The following is a 21,229-nucleotide window of genomic DNA, read 5'->3' on the forward strand; positions in this document are numbered from 1 at the left end:
CACGAACTGTGAGATCATGACCCCAGCTGCAATCAAGAGTCAGACGCTTAACTGCCTGAGCCACACAAGAGCCCCTAAAAAGCTTCTGATGCAAACTGCCAAATACATAAAAGTTAGCAGAATTTATAATCCCACCCAGAGACCAAAAATGCCTATTTGCTACTCACTGAAATACAAGATCTTATACTTTTTATTTAAATTTTTTAAAAAAATATTTAGAGAAACACAGCGTGTTTTTATTTTAGAGTGAGACACAGTGTGAGCGGGGGAGGGGCAGAGAGAGAAGGAGACACAGAATCCGAAGCAGGCTCCAGGTTCTGAGCAGAGCCTGAGCAAACAAACGGTCAGCACAGAGCCAGATGCAGGGCTCAAAGCCACAAACTGTGAGATCATGACCTGAGCTGAACAGTCAGACGCTCAACCAACTGAGCCACCCAGGTGCCCCACAAGGTCTTATACGTTTAAGTCCCTACCAATTTCGTCAATTTAAAAAACTATCATCAATTATTTTAATATTCATTCCTTACACTACATAAGAGTATGAATTTCAGTATTGTTTGCAACAGCAAATATTTAAACAACCATGAGTATCGATTGGGAATGGCTGAATAAATTCTATATTTCATACTATTTAACACTGTGCAATTTTACAAAGAACGAAGTAGATCTAAACACACTTAGAGAGATGAGCCCAACAAATCGTCAGGGTGAAAAACAAATTATAATGGTGAAGCTGTAAATGTGTATACGTTTGTATTTACACATATAGGATAAATACTAACTTTTCACTAGTTATTCATGAGATGTTTTTGAGGGGTGGCAGTTGGATGGATGGCAGGAATTATTATTTTACTTTAGATTTCCCTGTTTAATTATTGTTAAACTTCAAATGACTAGAATTTTAATGTATTTTGGGGGTAGAGAGAAAATGAGACTTCTCTTAAGTATTTGGTACTGGGGTGTTCATTACACTATTCTATTTTTGAATAGGTTTGAAAACTGTACATAAGTAATCAAAACAATGTTTTCGCAAAAACAAATGGCTCCCTTCCAGGACCTATGTGTCACTCCATTTACCCTCCCCCTTGAGAATCTAACTGTGCCTCTCTTGGTTGACTTAGGAACCCAAGTCAGTACACTCTGATCCACCACCACTACCCCATTCTGTTAACAGAATCCCTGTGCATATGCATGTTAATAACTGGGGAGGGTAAGCCTTTCTGTGCACTAATTAGTGATCTGTACTTCCCATTTTGGTTAAATGGGTGCTCACATCTTCTCCTTCCTCCATTGTTCCACCAGGACTCTCTACTTCAGTTAGTGAAAGTATTCATTAAGGGCATTAGCCTTTTTAATGGAATTTGTTGTAAATATTTTCCCAGATGTCATTTATAATTTAGTTTCAGTGGGCTTTTCACTTATTTTCTAAAAGTTCGTTTATTTTGGGAAAGAGGGGAGGAACAGAGAGCATCCCAAGCAGACTCCACACTGCTCAGTGCAGGGCCCAATGTGGGGCTCAAACTTAGGAACTGTGAGATCAGGACCAGAGCCAAAACCAAGAGTCAGTGACTTAACTGACTGAGCCACCCAGGCACCCCAAGTGATTTTTCTTTTGGTCACCCTGGCTTTTGTGAATTAAATCCACCATGGGCCCATAATGAATTTTATTAATAAATTCTAATATTTAATCATCGTTAAATTCCTAAAATGACACACCTAATGTGTTGGATTTTTGTTATTATTATCCAGAACAGCATTTTCCCAAGCCATGTTCCAAAGAGCATTCTTCCAAGATATGTTAATAGATATGGCACTAAAAAAAATAGTGTGCGCAGAGCTGGATAATAAGACTTTCCGAAAAGCTTCTTCTGCACACTTGCATTTTAAATTTTTTTTTTTTAATGTTTATTTATTTTTGACAGAGAGAGAGAGAGTGAGAGACAGAGCATGAGCAGGGGAGGGGCACAGAGAGGGAGACACAGAATCCGAAGCAGGCTCCAGGCTCTGAGCTGTCAGCACAGAGCCCGACGCGGGGCTCGAACTCATGAACCTCGAGACCATGACCCGAGCCGAAGTCGGACGCTCAACCGACTGAGCCACCCAGGCGCCCCTGCACACTTGCATTTTAAAAGATCACAAGGAGACCTGCAGTAGAGCAAGACGCTGGGCTTTAGCATACTACTGCCTAAACATACCTGAACTCAGCCTGGGGCTTTACACAACTCTGGGGAGGAAGATGTAGGTCTGGGCTCTCCCTTTTGTATTAGCTCTGTCAGGATCCGCCACAGAGATCAACTTGGTTGGGAAGTTTCCCATTTCTTAAACTGCCAGAACCACTTAAATCTCTCTTCCTTGAAATATAATATACTAACTATTGGAGCCCAGAACTTTTTTTAGGGATAAAATCCTTTGATAGCATTCTTGACTTCTGGTCAGGGGTGTACTCACAACCCCCAGTCCTCCCTGCCCTTACTACGAGGTGCTTACTAAACACCTGCTCTGTGACAGGTGGTGAGCCAGGTCCTGGGGGTGCTGCAGTGACCAGCACGGAGCTGAAGTCTTGCCCTCACACAGCTGGCATCCCAAGGATAAGAGAAGCTGGCTGGAAACTAAAAAACCTGACAGAAGAAAGGAAAAGCTTGGCAGAAGGATGTATAGATACAGCTGAGAATTTTCCCATGAATGGAGAAAAAAGTTGGAGAAATGGAAAGCAGAGGAAGGATTTGGGAGGTCCAAACATTTAGAGGTTCCAGGAAGCGAAGAGCTAGAATGGAGTAAGGAAAGCATCCGTGAAATAATTCAATCATTTCCCACCCCCAAACGTCTGGGATTCCAACAGCGAAAGGCCCCAAGTGCCTAGTGTGAGATGTAAACAGAATGAGGGACAGCGGAGAAGGTCTCAGACACAGACGAGAAGACCTACAAACTTCCAGAATTCCTGCTTGTGTCCAAGTGGAGTTTCAAAAGGAGGAGACAGGAGAGGAGAATGGCCAGGGACTTCACGGGGCTGTGAATGAGCAGGGAGGGAGCAAGAGAGAAGCTGGAGACGTTTGGAAGCATGGCCACGGGTGAGGCTTGTCCAGGGGAGTGGCAGTGGCGTGACAGGCTGGAGAGAGGAGGCAGAAAGATGGCTTGTACATGAGCTGAGGGGAAGCGGAGAATCAGGGACAACTGTAGGGCTTCTGACTCCATCAGCGGGGTGTGTGGTCGTGGCCTTGCCTGAGAGCAGGATGACAGGAGGGGGACTGGGTCTGGGGACAAGGAAGGAAGCAAACGATTGACACTATCTCCTTTTGAAGTCCGAGGAGTCCTGTGTAATGGTGACTGGAGGGTGCGAACCAGGGCTTGGCCCTCATGGCTGGTGTTCGGGGGGATGGGCTGCAGGCTCACATGGAAGTCAGCAGCATCACAGGCTTGCTGGGGCCGTGCACTAGACGAGGTCTTCCCGGGGAAAGGCACGTGGCAGGGAAGTGCCCAAGGACCAGGTTCTGGGGAACCCCAACATTTAGCGCTCGGGGTGAGGAAGAGTCCATTTTTGTTTTCACGTTTTGGAAAACCACCCATTTTATTAATTTGTTGTTGTTTTTAAGTTTGGGGGTGGGTAGCACAGCTGGAACTCTTCTTCCCTGGACCTAAGGGTTTATCCCTCTATTTGTGCACTCACTCCCTCCTCTTCTCAATCAGCCTCGCCTGAAGTGTGTCCACACGCTCTTTTCCACAGAACCAATATTTGAATTTTTCACTTCTATGTTTTACATTTTTTCTATCTGTATTAATTTTTGGTCCCCTGCTTCCATTAGGCTCATTTTCATCCTGTTTTTCTAGTTTCAAAGACATAAGCTCTTCATGTACTTTGCCTTTAAGATTGTATGTTTTTTTCAAGAACAACTCCACTCTGTGTGACTGGTTTGTTCTTGTCCTTGTGTTCTAAATTATCAGCAGTCATGAGTTTCAATTTCCCCTCTGACTAGGGGTGATGTATAACAGTGTTTTTCAGCTCCTAGGCGATCTGGGGGTTCTGTTCACCCTTTGTCATTGGTTTCTAATTTCACCGTATGATGGCAATTCCAATTTCTCCTTCTTGGAACTTACTGCGTTTCATAGGACATCCTTCCCTGCCTTCTACACGCCCATGCTGGTGTGGGGAATATGGACCAACCTTCAGTGAAAGGAGAAATTAAGAATAACCCTGGACATTTTCACACACCTTAATCTGTAAGGCTAGATGGATTATAGGTATGTAAAGACGCACTTTAATTTGCACACCGTGTTCCAACACAGACGGGCAGGATGAAGTGTTAGGGACTAAGTTCTGACCAGACTACTTGGGTTCTGAAAACCATCCGGCCAATTACTACCTGTGCGAACCTGGGCAGCTAACTTTGCGTCTTTGTGCCTCTGCTTCTTTTGCTGTTGAATGGGCACGATGCCGGCACCTATCTTAACGTACAATATATATGACGAGTGTTTTTATAAAGCACTAATACAGGAGCTGGAGAAGCGCTAGCTACTGTTTAAGAATTACCGAGTAGTTCACAAAGCAAAACAAAAACCAGCGGAAACTCCCTTCTGTTATTACTTACTTTGTTTTGGGAATTTTACTGGTTGGCAAATGCCAGGTTTTGAACCATTTCCCTATAGCGTGATCAGCTCTTACACGTGTTCACCAGGCACACAACAAGAAAGCAGGCTCTGTTTGTGGCATACAGAATTCCATGGCTCTAATAATCCATCTTGTAATAAACCGAAGTCTTGGATGTCTTTACTGACAACACATAAAGGGGTAAGTGACATTTTAATGAACTTGAAGTTCTGTGCTTAAGGACCAGCAATGACTGGCAGGACTCTGGCAAGAACCGTGGCATCCCCACAGGTGTAGGAGGGAGCCAGGGGAGCCACGTCTCTCTCAATGCCAACAGACCCTACTCGTGCAGCATCTCTGTCTCCTGCCAATCTGGAAGTTTTTTTGAGTCTTGCCGAAAGGATTTGGCTTCGCGTTATTTCCACTCGTGTGCAAGAGACTTGGCATGACCTCAAAAGTTAAAAGCTAATGGCATCACCGTCTTACACCCCCTTCTTAAAGTCTGAAACCTCACAACCCTCCCTCTACACATCACTCCCCAACAGGTCTTTGGAATACCGTGCTGCATGTCACTTCCCAACCTCCGGGTCTAAAACACCCTTCGGTAACTTCCTGGCAAGAAATGAATGAACTTTAAACCGTCAGCCTCTTCTTACTTTAAAAAAACAAAAATAAAAACAAAAACCTATCTCCTAAGTCTTTGCATAAATGCTCAAACTATCCCAAGAGACTGCACTCGGTGGTGGGAAGAGGAGGTGCTGACAGTCCGCGCTACGTAGTCCAGAGCACTCACAGCATGGCGATGCCCCAGTGCTTCCCCGCTCTCTCTCCCGCCGCCTGGAACCCAGACAGCCCGATGAGGGCCACCGTGGGCGTGATGGTCAGGGGCCCGATGTATTTCAGCAGAGCCCCGGGCAGGCCCAGGAGGCCGATGACCACTTCTATCAGCGAGGACATGATGATGGCGCCTTGGATCTGGAACGAGAGAAGGCACAGACACGAAGAGTGAGCTGCTTGTAGATCCAGACTCCAAGCGTCACCTGCAACCACAGTGGACAGTTCTGACAGGCAGCGGCTTATTACTTAACAAGTGTGACACTGCTGGAAAATTCCCAGGGCCCCAAAGAAACCAGTGGGGTGAGCGGGGTCTAGCCAACCTATGAATGACACGGTTGACACAGGGGCATTACAGAAACGGGCAATGGACGTATAGCCACCTTACCTCTCCCATAGAGAAGTGAGAGATTTATCATTCCTGCTCAAGACACACGACATTCAAAACCAGGCTCAGAGGAACACTGCAGCACAAAGATTCTGGACTTTAAAAAGTGAGTCTCTGAGGGACGTTTAGAAGATCGTGTTATCGACACAAATTCTAAAGGAATGTTTCCATTGTGGAAAACGGCTATTATCTGTGCTAACTCTGAATTAATGGTGAAGGATCTTCCAGATTTGGGAAGATGTGGATAAGCTGTTGGCCATTCTTCGTGTCTGAGGACTCCCATGCCTTGTTCTGTTCAAGTGCACCACAGCGGACAAGTATCTGTAATTCTTTACACACACACACACACACACACACACACACACACACACGGAAATGCGGGCTAGAATGAAGAGGTGTGTGCCCTCAGGCAAGCCTCTGTAGCTCTTTCAAAGGGAGCCGCGCCCCTCAGCCAGTTATGCTGCAGCGTGTGAGTGGGCAGGTCTGTGGGTACCCAGGGGTTGGGGAGCGGGGGGGAATGAAGGCTAGAAACTTCTGACAGAAATACTGTCTGGCTGCACAAAGCATTTCTGCGTGCTTTATTTTATGGTGATGCCATCTACATTTAGTTCCACAAAAGAAATAAACATGTCAGTAGTTGAAAAGGAAAAGGAAGGCTTGGTGCGCATCACTACCACTTCTTGGGCAAGGCCAACAACGGAGCAGGAAAGAAACACAAAGAAACCAAAAGCAGACAATGCTCCTCTTTTACCTCACGTATCCGGGGATACCAGATGTGCTCTGTGTGCAACAGCTCTGTTGTTCCATTGGACACTGAAACATCTTGAAAACAAAAACAAAGACAACATTTTTTTGGAGTGACACCCATGTTTCACGGGATACATTCATCTTACTCTTTGTAAGATGAAATTTCCTCCCTGTTTTAAGTTTTACTTTCCATAAAATACCCATCCCTAAAATTCGAGTTACAACAGTATGGCTTACCATACTGAAAGGTGTCTTCCCCAACGCTAAATGTAACCAAATTTATTCATCGACTGCGAGCTCCCAGCTTGTCAAAAGCTGAACTGGGGGTGCACATTGCTAGTGCCAGCCTCACACAAAGACCAACGTTTGCGAGCAGCTAACGGAAATGCCCAAAAGCAAGGTTGCCTGACTGAGGTTTTTAAAACCTAGATAAAATGGAGGGCCTTTTCCATTTCCTGAATCAAATCAGTGGTCACAAACTAACTCCTGGGAGCAAGGGAGGAAGCAAATGTTGGAAAACTTTGCTCCTAGAACCTAACAGTATTTTGAAAGTATGACAGGTCTACTTGATTTTCTTAAACCTCCATCTGATCTTTTCCTGACCTCATCGGGTTATTTAAGGATCTTTGCAATCACTAATGGGGGGTGGGGGGGTGGGGGGGGGAGTTAAAGTCATTTGCAGAAAACCAAAGCAGCCAGATCCTTAAAAAGCAGAGATGTTTCAGAGAAGGGATGCTGACGCAGCAAAGAGAGTGATTACTGGTGGTTCATAAAATCCACTGAAAGAAAGAGGCAGAAAAATAGCACAAATGTTCTATTCCGTTCCCATATTTATCAGTTTCATTAGCATAGAGAAATGAGGTCCTTTCTGGTCCTTACTTGCTCTGAGGTTAGGGATGAACGAGTGGGGAGAGAGAGAGACAGAAACACGATCCACAGACTGGAGTGTTCTAAGCGGTTTGTTGGTTTGTATGTTCTCTGCCCGATTCCAGAAAGGATTTAACGCTGCCAAGGGCAGCACGTTCAGGCCTCCCTTCTATCGCGTGCGTTAAAGGACCCCAATGACGTATGCGGAAATAACTGCAATTACCTGTGGTGTTACATTTCCATTTATCTAAAGACAGGATGGCTCGAGCAGGGGCCAGAAATGCAAAAGCACTGGCCTGAAACAGGGGTAACCTAAAAGAAACGAGACCAAAACCATGATCACGGCATCAGGAACTACCGAGGTAGTTCACGATTTGACAGCTTAACAGTCTTTTCCATAGACAAACAGCACATGAGTAAATGCAGGCACACGCCGAAGAGCGAGCCCCGGTCTGCAAAGATCGCCTCTGCCACACAGCCGGGCCCCCAGCTTCTCCATCTTCCCCTCCCACTGCTCTCCCCACAGACAGCCCCAGCATGGGCCCTGGGGGAGCCCTGTACCCCTCCACCAGCCCCTGCCATCACCACCTTTCCCTTTGGGGGTGGGGGGTGCTGGGCATTTGGGCATCTCGCTTTCCTGCTGAGCTTGTGAGCTCCTTTTGAAATATCGGTGTGTGTCTTCCACTTTACGACCCTCCTCCTCCTCCCTTTCACATTCTTATTGGTTAGCACAGGGAAAAAAAAATCTATCTCCCCGTCACTCCATTTTGTAAGTCAGAGGCTGCCCTCAATCCTAGAGGACAGGCATCATAATCGTGTTAGTGGTCTAGAGCTATGAGGAAAGGAAAGCTGTACGTTACAAATCAACAGTAGACAAGATATTCTGCTCAATCATAAAAAAAGCATGTGGACTCTCTGTTAAATCCCCTGCCTACAATCCTCAAATGTCACCATTCAATTACATTTTAGATATTTCATGTTGACTTTCTGAACACCTGAGCTATTCAAATTCAGGAGATTTTGCCTTTTTTTTTTTTTTTTTAAATGTACAGCATTTCAGCTACAGTTGTATAAAGATAGCTTTATGAGCTAACATGAAACCTTGATATCTATTTGCTATTTTTAACATTATTTTCAGGGTAAAATATAAAACTGGCTCCTTCTGTTTGCAGGGCTGGGAACTCTCAGATGTCCAGATCTTTCTGAAATACCCCCAAACCACCTGGTACCAGCGTCCTGGACAGTGGACGGGAACCCAGCACGTGCCCCTCAGTGCTCTGATGGCGTATCCTGCCCCAACTGGAACAGGAAGTGGACTAAGAGAAGGTGGCTCTAGTGGGAAGCAGCCATGTTACCAGCCCAGGGCCAGCACAGACCACTCTGCGCCAGACACGGGTCAAGATTTTCTTCTTCTTCTGGCCATTTTAATCATGCAATGAAATCAACCAAGAGTAGGCATGATGCTAGCTTTAGAGCGTAGAGACAGGCTGCACAGTATAGACCAGATGCATTGCTGGTGGTTTCTCACGTGGGCACACCCTCCACCAACCATCCATTTATAATTACCTGTCAGAGGGGCCCAGAGCACAGTACCATCAAAAGTGGACATGAAAGTCATCTAACGTAGGAACGTATGCCACGAGGGAAACACTGATTCACAAATACTCCTGAAGCGTAACTTTTCAGAAATGTCTTGAAAGGGCAAAGGGTGGTCCTCACTCATCAGGAATGGATGCCTTCTCAAATGGCCCAAATAACATCTGCTTTAGTATCATTTCAGATTTCCAGCAACACATCCTAGGTCCACGTAACATGGGTTGCATTCCGAGATCTCGGCCTAGGAACGCTGCAATCGACACCACACTGGTGGCTCACTGGGAAAGTGAAGACTGGCTCTGGGTTCCACCCCCAGTGACGTGAACTGCTCTTGACCTCAGTCTGGGCACCTTACGGGGCAAATATTTTATGGCTTAACCATGACCAAAGGTCCTGAGAACACAGCTGCAAAGAAGCTCACTCATTTCAAACAACCAGGATCCTGAATTCCTTTGAAAGTAGGTGATAATAGAAAATTCCCGCATGTGCTGTCTCGAAGTCTCCCAAAATGATCTGCAAAGGGGCTGCACATGCCAGCTTACACGTTCCCGTTCAGCCACACACACGCTGACCGCCACAAGCAGTACTGGCCGGAGGACAAGCGGCCGCTGTACAGGAAGGAGCAGAAGCGCCCCAGAAGTTAAGGGTGGTCTCCACAACTAGCAGAGTCAATCAGTGGCTTGACAGAAATTTTCTTAGGGAAAGTGGTGACAAGAGCTATTATTTCACCAAATAAGAACTTCCCTAAATACAAAGCCAATTTTCCAAGAAAAAGGCTGAGAACGATAAAGCACTAGATATTCTCATCTGATAAAGCAGCTTTTTCCAGTCCTTCCCCAGTGTGCAACTGATCAACCCCAGGGCTCTCCTTCCTGTACCTCGGGTCCCTGGGCTCCCCACGTAGACAAGACTGCCTGTTCTTTTAATTTTGTCCCAACAGCTGGAAAGGAAACTAATTCAGCTGTGCCTTTCTTTACACCAGGAGCTGACAAACTGGACCGTGAACCAAGTCTGGCATATGACTTGTCTTTGTGAGTAAGGTTTCACTGGGACACAGCCTCTCCATCCGCCGATTGTCTGCGGCTGCTATGGGGCTACGATGTGGAATCCAGAGGTCACAACAAAGACAGAGCCCCAAATATTTATTGCTTATCCCTTTACAGAAAAAGTTTGCCACCCTCTTCTATAGGGAAAGTAGATCTTAAATACGGAAGAGAGGTGGTGGGTTTTTGCAGATGAGTTTTTAAGGTTAACAAGATCACTAGAGGTTAGTAAGAAAAAATGTGAGCAGACAGACACTTCTGTTGTGACACATTCCCATGTCAGGCTCTGGCCCCAGGATGGAGAAAAACCTAACCAGTCCTAGACAAGACTTCCTTTCTTCAAACCTCTGCTGGAGGCGTCCCATTTCCTCCTCTGAGCCCAGAAGACTAGAGCCCTGGGCCCCCGGCTCTTCCTCACTAGCCCCTTCACAGACCTGCACTCCAGATTCTTGCCTCGGAGCCTTTGCTCTCTGCTCAGTCATCAACTCACTTCCGATGTTCAATGTTTATTCATCATTAAGGCACAGAGGCCACACCACCTCATCCAGAAAATGCTCCGGGATCTCCTTTGGATTTGTAATGTGTTCTCTTTACAACTCAGGACTTTCTAGCCGTGATTTCCACAAGTCACTCCACAAGTTGCCAGGAAGCTGCTTCAGGGGTGCTGGTTAAAACTGGAGACTTCTGCATCTTACCCAGTCCTGGTTAATCAGAGTCTCGGATGGGGCCTGCACCCTGCATAATCACTTGTGGGCGACGCTGAGGCACCAGGCACCACGAAGACGGACAACCCCTGGGCCAGATGAAGGGATCTACCATTCTGCAACGACAAAAAAAACTACCCTGGGCTGCCGACAGGTTTCTGCCGTGTGAAGGAAGACAGCTAGACACGGCCACACACGGAGGCGGTGATGCCGACGGGGCAGGACACCGAGGCAGGCATCTGCAGGGGCCGTCACCTACCTAAGGGGCAGGAAGTGCCACACCACACACGGCAGGGGCTGTGAGGAGCGCAGGCAGAGAGAAGAGCAGGCACACACCAGAGCCACAGAGCAGCCCCAGGAGTCCTCAGAGAACTGCAGCTTGACTGTGGGCAGCACTGCCGTACCGAAGGTCAGAGTGGACCAAGAGCACGTGCCCCAGCTGGCGCCCACAGGCAAAAGCAACCTTGCTCGGAGAGGACCACCTTGGGGGAACTGGGAAAGCTGACCTTAATCCCAAAATGTCACCAGAAGGCACTCTGGCAGCCTGCAGCCATACTGTCTGTGGTCCATGCTTCCAGACTGGCTCACGCTGTGGTGTCATGTCAGCTCCAGGGACCTGCTGGCCCGGGCCGGGTCTCCGCACCTCAGCCTCGGTGGCCCCCTTCACAGCACCGAAGCTATCTGTGTGTGGACCCGCCCATCTCCCAAAGGGGCGGAACTGCCCTGACCGTGGGAACCAGGCCCTTTTACCCATCACCACTGTGTCCCCGGCACCAACTTTCACTTAACAATTAATTAATGGATTAAAGGTGCTATTGACAAATGTTATTCTTTGAGAAGAATTTTATCAGACTAAAAATAAGAAGTCTTTCTGTCATGTTGATTTTAACTGCAAATTAGGGAAAGGACTTTCTTACTTTCTTTCTTTCTTTCTTTCTTTCTCTCTTTTTCTCTTTCTCTCCCTTTATGATAAAAAGCACTGGGCAGAGAGAACAGGGAGTAAAGTGTACATGTGAATTTTCCAGACAAAACCAGACAACTTCCCCAAGGTCCCAGGGGCTAGCAGTCCTCCTTGGTGTCATCAGGAGAAAAGTCCTTAAAAAGCTTACAAGGGCAAGTGGGCCCTACAAACAGCACCTCAAAGGTAGGAAACGTTATCTTCCCAGAACTGAATCATTTAGGGAAAATGAATAAAATAAAACAGTTCATCTATACAGTAAGTACACTAAGAATCTGGCTGACTTCCTTGATCTACCAAGAAAGCTATCAAGTTGGTACAAAACCTTTTGTTGTGAAATAAATATTTACTCGAGTCTAAACGGCAGCATGATTTTAAAACAATAATCTCTAAGAAACATAGAGCAGGTTTGGCTTCAAAGAACTATAGTTTCAAAACTGAATCTGCCATCAGGAATGTGTATCCTAAGTGCCTTTAAGGAAAAGCAAACCACAGTGTGTCACAAGAAACTCTTTAACTGGTAACATTTTCCTATTGTTTCCCATATGTATATATGTTCTATCAGCTAAACTATCTGGAAAGTAGCTCCCATTTCCTAAGGATAAACATACCCTCCTGCATCATCGCTTTCCCATATCATACCCAAGGACATTAACTTAACAATGTTATATTCAGACCATATTTAAATTTATCTGTTTATAAATATGCTTATACCTGCTCCTGCTCCCCCAAATCCAATCAGAGTTCCTATACTGCATTTGGTAGTCTTGTGTCAGGCTTAGAGCCAGGCCAGACACTTCCCGAAAGGACACTGCCTGGGTGTTGGGTGCTGTCCCACAAGGTGGGACCTTTTTCCTGTTGTAATTAAGAATCTATCGCGTGATTCTTAGGCTGTGTGAATATTATATTCCCACTAGCTTATGAACATTCTTACATAGTGGGCTTAAAAATTACAATTTTTCAATTTGATCATTCCATCTGTATTTAATTAGTGGCCTTTTGTAAAGAAGAACTTGCCTTTTTTGTCCAACTTTATCTTTTTCTTTTTTGAACATCATTGCAGGTGTGTGAATGAATTCCTTTCAAATTCAGTTTTACAATTCACTTCCATGACCATTCTTTTTAATGTACTGTCCCAAACTTGCCCAAAGAACCTGCTCAAGCAGGTTCTCCTTCTTTATGAAGTTGACTCTCCCCCTACACCCCCCAACGCCCTGACCTCCACCCCTTATTCTTTAAGCAGTTTTTTGCTTTCTGGCACAAAATGCTCCAGGGTCAACGTGCACTTTTTTCAGCCCTGGCCTTTGAGTCAACCACTACTTTAGGAAGCCCAGGTTCATTTTAGTGGAGAACGGCATTTAGAAACCAAGATTGAGCACCAGGTGGGCTCACTGTTACTGAGCAGACATTTTGTTAGTAAACAGAGCTACAATTCATTTTTGAATTATGGGGTCATAATGATACCTATAGTTCAGCCCAATACCCCTGGATTACCTTCTTTCTTTCCATATTTGTATCTTTCCTTTTCTTACATCAAGTGTCCTGATTCTCCATCATTATCAACATACCATTCGTTTGTCTTACCCTATATAACATCATACAGCACAGTCCAAGAATTACACATCTATGTAATTACATGTCACTATGAACAAGACTATTAAGATTATTAAGATTTCTCTTTACTTTGTGCTTAGGATACACCCCAATCACGGAATGTAAAGTACTGTGTTCTAAAGTCTGTGAATGAATTCTTTTCTATGTGGTTAGCAATCTGACATATAGCTCACCTATTTCTATAATTCAATTTTAGGTTTGCTTTCCTTCGTTTTTGGTTTTATGCTTTGACTATGTTGAACGTTTGTACAGTTTAAAACTCAAATCATATAGAGAGATATACCAGAAAAGTCTCACTCCCATCCCTAACCCTTCCACCCCCTTCCAACCTAACTCACTATAGTTAATCGTTTTCATTAATTCCTAACTTACCCTTATTCCTTTATACATACACTCGCACACACTTTTTTGCAGCTTGTTTTTTCAATATATCCTGGAACTTACTCTATACCAGTTAACAGAGATCTTTCCCATTCTTTTCAGGGCTGCATGGGACCATACTGTGTGAGGTACAGATAGCAGCCAGTCTCCTACAGATGGACATTTAAGTGTTAAATATTTTGCCATTACAAATTATATACAACAATAAATCACTTTTTGTGTACTATTTTGCATTTATGAGAATGTATCTTAAGAGTAAATTTCTAGAAGGAGGATTGCTGGATCAAATGGTAAATGCACATGTACTCTAGATACTGTAAAATTCTTCGTTATAAAGGTTGAACTATTTTCACTCCTGACAGCAATGTATTAAGAATGCCTGTTCTCCCCACGATCTTGCTATCAGAGTGGCTCATCAAAATTTTTATTTTTTGTGAATCTGACAAAGGTGAGAAATGGTTATCTCAGGATAGCTTTAGTTTATATTCTGTTATTATAAACCAACTTATCATTTCCAGTGGAGAAGGACCATCATATAACTCTTCTGTGATCTGTTCACAACTTTCGCCTTTACAATTTCTGGTATCTTTTAAAAATACTTTATCTGCAATACATTACAAATATTTCCTCCAGTTTACCATTTTTTGTTTATGGCATATTTTTCCAATGTAAAGTTTAACGCTTTTTAGATTTAATATGATCAAATTTATTATCCTTGTTTCTGGGATTTAAGTCCTAGTTTAAAAGTTTTTCCCTACTTCTGGGTTATAAAGGAATTTACCCTTGTTTTATTCTTCTATAGTTTCATGATTCTTACATTTGGATCTCTAATCCATTTTTAGTTGATTTAAAATACTCCTAACTAAAGATAAGTGTAACCTTTTATCTTCAAGTTCATGCCATTCTGGTTTTATAGGCAAATGCCCAGATTAGATGAACTATTCCAGTCAGTATTTCCAATTACAGAGTCCTGGAGATCCTTGGCTGGAAGCAGTCAACCAGCTTGTCTCCCAAGCCACAGCTCACAGCCAGAGGCTTTGTCCAGACAGAGCACAGGAATTTAGGAGGACTAGCTGAATACAATTTTGATAACCTCCTTGTCAAGCATGATAGTATCAACTATTTCCAGTCAAGAGTCTGTTAGCCTAAAATATCTGAAGAACTGAACTCATCAACCCCGCCATGTACTAAGAGGACTCAGCCAGTCTCCTAGTATCAGAAATACAGAGAAACAGCATGTCAGCTGAAGGGGAGACCACCTGGCAAAGCTAGTGTTGAAGGAGCTAACTTGAATAGCCTCAGCTGAGAGACGGCCGGTGCTCAGGCTGCAGGAGGAGCTGGATAAAGTGCCCTCACCACTTTCTGATGGCCTGAGACAGATTCTGGGGGCCCTTCCCGATTGGGGGATGCCGGCAGTGTGGCCGAGGATTGCACCCAACCACGTGCTACACGCCATCAAGGACATGCCGCTCTGCCAGACGTCCTAGACCTTGCCCACTGCACCCTTCTGCCTCACCTGCACTCACCTGCCTCCTTACTTTCCAGAAGGCCCACAAAAATGAGAGCCAACAGACAAGTACAGACAGGTGCCAGGAATTATCTCATTCAGCGCTCACTAACAATTTCATCATTATTAATTACCATTTTACAGATGATGGAAGGGGGCCCTGAGAGACCAGGCAGTTTTTCCAAAGTCACAAGGCTGGAAAATGGTGCAACAGGAGTGAAGCCAACTCTGAAACCAAAGCTCCCCGATGCAGCTGGTTAGGGGATCAAGGCAAAGCTCCCTCCAAAGTCATTAGCTACGGGTTCTCACTGGCTCCCAAGTCTGTAATGTACTACTTGAAATGTGAGTTAAATGGACAATTTTTTTTATTTAAAGGGGGAGAAAACCTGTAACCTGCTACTATGTGTCTGCTTAATGTGACAGAATATGAAAGACAGTCACCTACATAGTAATTTTGGCAAACATGTTCACCCTGAATCAACGATGCCTCTGGCTGGCCCCATCCTCCAGTTTACAAAAGATGAGGGGGATTGTGGAAAAAATCAAATACCACCCCGAAGACACAATCAGACAAATTCAGACCATTGGATGCTCCGTAAGAACACTGGCCTGGGCACTTTAGGAAGGTAATGTTATGCAGGAAAGAAGTGAGGACGGTTTATGATTAAGAAACCAAAGAAACACAAAAAACAGATGTGCCACATGATCTTGACTGCATCTGGGTGCAGGGAGGTGAACGAATAGTTAAGGAAGGTATTTTAGCGACAACCTGAGAAATTAAATAGCCTGCACATTAGATGACATGAGGGAATGACAATGTTCTCAGGTGTGGTAAGTAGTTACAAAGGGGACCCTCATTCCTAGGAGAGCATTTAGGGGTGAGCTGGCATGTTATCTACAACTACACCACCAATACATAAACAGAAAGCGGGAGAGATCCCAATCTCCCTCACCCCCAATATAATCACTGCGTCCTGCCATCCCTGTTAGTTTTATGAACTGTGAAGAGTTCAAGGCCCCAAACTGGAGCCCTGGAAGCATCCTGCAGCCGCCTGTGCTCAGTGAGCACACATCTCGTACAGGCCCCTAGAACCCAGGCAGATGACAGACGGGGGCTTCCTCCTCAGGAGGGACGATCCGGTTAGAGAACAGGTTGCTGCACCAGCTACTGTCACTCTTGGCCCAAACCCTACCTTCTCTCAGCAAAGGAAGGTTTTGCATGCCTGCTACAGGCCTCTGATGGCCAGGAGGGGCTCCTTTGGGTGGGTGGGGGTGGGGGGACCCCAGCTACAGTCTCTTCTTTTGTGGGAGACCTCAGAGTGAGGCCTCCAAGAGGCGTCTGGGGTAAAATGCTGAAGGTAACCCCCAAACACAGCACCTGTCACACCAAGGGGAAGGTCAACATGGCAGATGAGGGCAGGGATCAGGGCCCTCCCTTCCCCCCAGCTTTGTACTGACTGGGGTGAGGGGCGAGGACTCTAGGAAGCTCAGAGCTGGACTGAGACTTGACTTCTGTTTTAAGAGGCAGCAGCAGCCAATGCATCAGCTGAGTCCTCCCGCTCAAACCTACGGTGAGGCGGGGCAGTTAGGGGGATGGTGTCAGAACAAACTTGCCTTGATCTCTCAGGATTTCAAAGTTTTGCACTAATTCTTGGAACAAGCCTGAGGAGTTCCCAGGATTGACATCACAAACTAACCAATGAAGACCTCGTTGAAAGCGAAGTGCAGGGAGTTGAGGTCAAAGGGCAGGAGGAAGAAGGAAAAGGCAGGGTGAGGAGGAGGGATGTGGCAGCGGCCGTGGCAGAAGTGCCGCCCCCAGCAGGCAGAGGCTCAGGGAAGCACTAAAGCCATGGAGTCACTCACGTCAGGGACTGCGACCCACGACCGTCATTTCAAAACAATCAGGACCTGGGGACAGGAAACCACCGAGTGCGCCCGGGGAGGTGTGCAGTGAAGGGAGGAGGGTCTGCAGCACATGTGGTGTGGCCTCAGCCAACTGGGGGGGGGGGGGGGGGGGGGGGAATTGACGGGACATATCCCCCAAAGGAGCCTTCAGGAAGCGGCATCTGAAAGCTGGCACTCTGGGCTCGTGCCCAGTTCTCAAAGGCCTGCATCTGCTTTACCTTCAGTTTCCCTACCAATTCCGGTTATTTTTACAGAATGAAATGGGTTTCCCGGAACAGCGCACCACTCTTCAGCAGGGTGCCCGTGTGAAACGAGGAGGAGGGATGACCCGGTGGCAGCCCATAGGCCAGGGGTGTTGACACTTTCCTCCCTCTTCTGCTCTAGACCCCAGCTTCCTCAAAGGAAAGGTCCCGCTCCTCACAGCCACGGGCCACAGTTGGTCTTTAAGCCCCACGCACCCACTGCAACCAATGCAGGGGAGCATCAGGTACTCAGTATGCGCTGGGCAAATATGCAAAGACATGTACACAACTCAGGCACTACGGGGTCTGAAAATAGGTCCTAGAAATCAGGAACACTGAACATGAAATGTTGTCCTTCTGCTGCTCTAAGCCCAAGGAAACGGGCACCAAACTGCAAACACACATGCACACACACATGGACACACACGGCTGCACACGTGCACATGCATACACAGGCCACCTACGATCCTTACAGCTATGACACCAGGAATAAACCTCACTCCAGGCTCCGTCAGCCCTCCCCTCCTGCACTGTCCCTCCCTGGCCATCCTCTCTGCCCCAACTGCTTTCTGTATTTAAATGATCCCGCTGTGATCAGGAAATAAATGCAGAAGTCTGTTAAGATGATAATTCACAGCCTGGGAGGAGGACCCACATTAGCACCCAGAACTAAAAGGTGTTTCATATGATTCATACTCCACAACTTCTCAAACCTACTGTAGAAAGCTTGTAATAATATACAAAAGCAGAATGGCAAAACGTCATCTACAGGCCACCTTCAGAAAAGCTGCCACTCATTTTCACAAACGGAATCAGCTGGGGAGGTCATCTGCCCAAGGTCAGGGGGCTGAGTATGTCCCCGTAACTTCTTGTGCTCACTGAGCTCCATGTATGAAAGGAAAAGAAACCATCATTTGCCACATGGCTTCAGCTAATGCTTTATACTGGGTACTGTGGATTCTCCCTTCCCATGGGATTATAGTTCAATCACTGTAATATCCCAAAACTTGATTTCAAAAAATACATCAATTACTTTTATTAGCTGCAATTCAAAATTAGTTTTCCTTAAAACAGTAATGTTTGACTTTTAATATTATTCATCCATTAAAGCAACATCACTGCACTGCAAAATTAACCATACGCAATTAAACAGCTGATAGGTGCATCCCAACTCAATCTGAACCAGCAATTCAGCCAGCTCTGGCAGCACTGACTTGGTGGATCTCTGGAACAGACCCGGGGATGCTCACCCTCAGCCCCTCCTGAGCGTCTGCGTACCACGGATGGATCCTCACTCTGAGATCTGACTGCCAGCCCTGCTCTGCTGGCAATACTGGAAGAGGGGGCGTGGAGGGGAGGAAGTTGGGTATCTGGCCACTCTGGGGATTTCTGCTCTTCTCCCATTCAACCTACGGGAAACTGGACAAGGGCGAGGAGGTGGTTCCGCTGGAGAGGGGAGCCCTGCCTCTTGGAGCCCAGTGAAAGGAGGGAAGAGGGCATTAGAGAAGTTAGAGCTCTAATGGAAAGGGTGGGGAGATGCAGGGGACACAGGGAGATGGGAGGGACACATGAATATATAGGTGCAGCAAACAAACCCCAGAGGTTGTGACCAGCCAGTCAGGGAGGGAAAATTCCCTCACCCACCTCACCATCTCAGTTCATCTTTGCTCAGCAGGACCTCAAGTATAAGGTGGACAGACACTGAAAAGAATGTATCAATAACAGCTTAAGGCTTTGCAGAGTTGGGAATCCACACCAATGGAAGCTAGGATCCCAGGCAAGAAAAATATGCTATTAGCACAGAGAAGTAGAACAACAGTTAACCCTGGCAGGAAGGGCCAGGAACCCAAGGGACTGACACTGCGAGGTGGGCTGCTCCCCATCCCGCCCAAGCCCAATCTCTCCAGTCCAAAGGGCAGCTGCTCAAATTCATTCAATCTTGATTCTTTAATCAAGACACATGAAACGCACACCCCATGCTTTTCTTTCCATTTAAACATCAAAGGCAGGAACAGACCTCCAGAATGCAGGCTAGAGCTAAACTCAGCTAAACTCATCACTCAACCCCCAAACACACATACTCACTCTGCCTCCATCTGTCTGTCTCTTCCCGCTGCCCCCTGGCTAGCTATCTCATCCCACATCTGGACTCTGCCACCTCTAACACTCTCCTTATCTCCCCACCAGACTCCTTTGCATGGATCCCCACTGCCTTTCTCTTGGATATCCCTGATCTCCTGAATCTGGCCCATAACCCCTTCTACATAGCACCCAAGTAATGTCTTTCAAGGCTCAACCCCAGTAGGTAAGTGCCCTGCCAACAGAGCCCTAGCAAGTTCCCTGTGCCCCGTTGATAACACCCAAGTATCAGAGACGGGCCCACAGCTCAGCCTCTGGTCAGGGGAAGCACTCACCAGCCTGACTTCCTGCCTTTGCCCCTGCCCTTCCCAGGACAGAAAATGCTCCTTCAACCCTCCTGGGCCAGGGGCCTACTGAGTGTTCAAGACCTATCTCACATGCTGCCAACTCCCCTGTGACTCTCCCTTCAAGTCCCCAGGACATCACTGCAAATCTCCGAAGGTGCACGTGGCTGCCCTTTAGGCTTTGCAGCACATGCTCCCTTCACTGCCTCCATAGCTGGGGCCAGCCAGTCACCCAGGGCCTTATATAAAGACTGTTTGCTAAGTGGGAACCAGTCCATACTTTTCTCCTCCTCTTTTCCCGGATAAAGAACGTGGACACCACTCCACACGCCAACAGCCAGAGAAAATCCACATCCCAAGACAAAACCACACAAAGTCACCCCATCCAGCAGCACATACTTGCTGGTGTGGCTGGCAGACGTGAGCCACCCCCTCCCAACTTAGAGCCAGTGCAGAGGGCCACCACAGTGAGGATGGGACTCACAGCTGCTCATGCCGTCCAAGGACATGGGTGCGGCTTCCCTGACACTTCCAGCAAGACAGAGCAGGGAAAGCTACTCTCACCGAGCCTCTTGGGCATGGAGTGCAGACCCAAGCACTTGTACTGCGCGTGCAAATGTGTGCCCGTGCACACACGCTACAGCTCTGCATGATGGGGCCACGAACCATCCCAGCAGCTATGCCCCGTCCCAGCAGCTACGTCAAAGCCCTCTCCTGTCCTCCTCAGCTCAGCTGCTGGGAGCGGCATGGCAGCGGGGTGAAATGCACAGACCCAAGCTGTTCTGTTTACGCCTCTTGTGCCCCGAGAATGGACAAGATGTTCCTGAGCGGGTGCCCTCCCATGACTGAGAGCCCTCACCGAAAGTCCCCACCCCTCCCTTCTGTGTCACCAGCAGGCACCTGTGCCCGCCGCTGCCAGGCCCCACCGTCAGACAGGACTAAGAGCACAGTGCGTATTCTACCACAATGAAGACGCACGCATCCCTTCCCCTCTTCAGATCAACCAGCACCATCAACTCTAAGCACTGCCCAGTTCATGGATGGTTTGTGATACAAGCTCCACAGTGAGTCACTTGCTTAGAAAAAGAACAACTCCCCCAGAGAACTGGTGGCCTGTGTACAAGGTAACACTCCGGAGTCAGCCAACAGAAGTTTCTTAATACACTTAGACTGGAAGTGCAGAATCTTGAATGTTCTATCAAAAGACTGAAAGATGCTCCCAAAGTTACCTACCTGGCTCTAAGAAAGTAACTCAAGTCCTCCATGGGATGCCCAGAACACATCCCCTGCCCCCCAGCAGGTCAATGACACCCTGCCCCTCCCCTCACGGATCACCCAAGGAGATCCTCCCACTGAGGGAACGGATCTGCTCAGAGCAGTGGCTGCAGGCGGGCCTGCAGGGACTGGGGTGTGACAATTCCAAGAGCTGGGCAGCCTC

The 21,229-nt window shown here is 46.9% G+C and overlaps 1 protein-coding gene across 3 annotated transcripts in view; it reads right to left on the reverse strand.

Annotated features, from left to right (window-relative positions):
• Positions 1-21,229, reverse strand: part of SLC23A2 (solute carrier family 23 member 2) — a 133,783-nt gene that overhangs the window by 24,643 nt on the left and 87,911 nt on the right. For all 3 annotated transcript variants that reach the window (XM_049651097.1, XM_049651096.1, XM_049651095.1), the window contains 3 exons: positions 7,642-7,730; positions 6,556-6,626; positions 5,376-5,557 (listed from right to left, as the gene is read on the reverse strand). In XM_049651097.1, the coding sequence (XP_049507054.1) occupies positions 5,376-5,557; positions 6,556-6,626; positions 7,642-7,730 (342 nt within the window). The remainder of the gene's footprint in view (positions 1-5,375; positions 5,558-6,555; positions 6,627-7,641; positions 7,731-21,229) is intronic.

The sequence above is a fragment of the Panthera uncia genome, assembly GCF_023721935.1.
Source record: "Panthera uncia isolate 11264 chromosome A3 unlocalized genomic scaffold, Puncia_PCG_1.0 HiC_scaffold_11, whole genome shotgun sequence".
Taxonomy (NCBI): domain Eukaryota; kingdom Metazoa; phylum Chordata; class Mammalia; order Carnivora; family Felidae; genus Panthera; species Panthera uncia.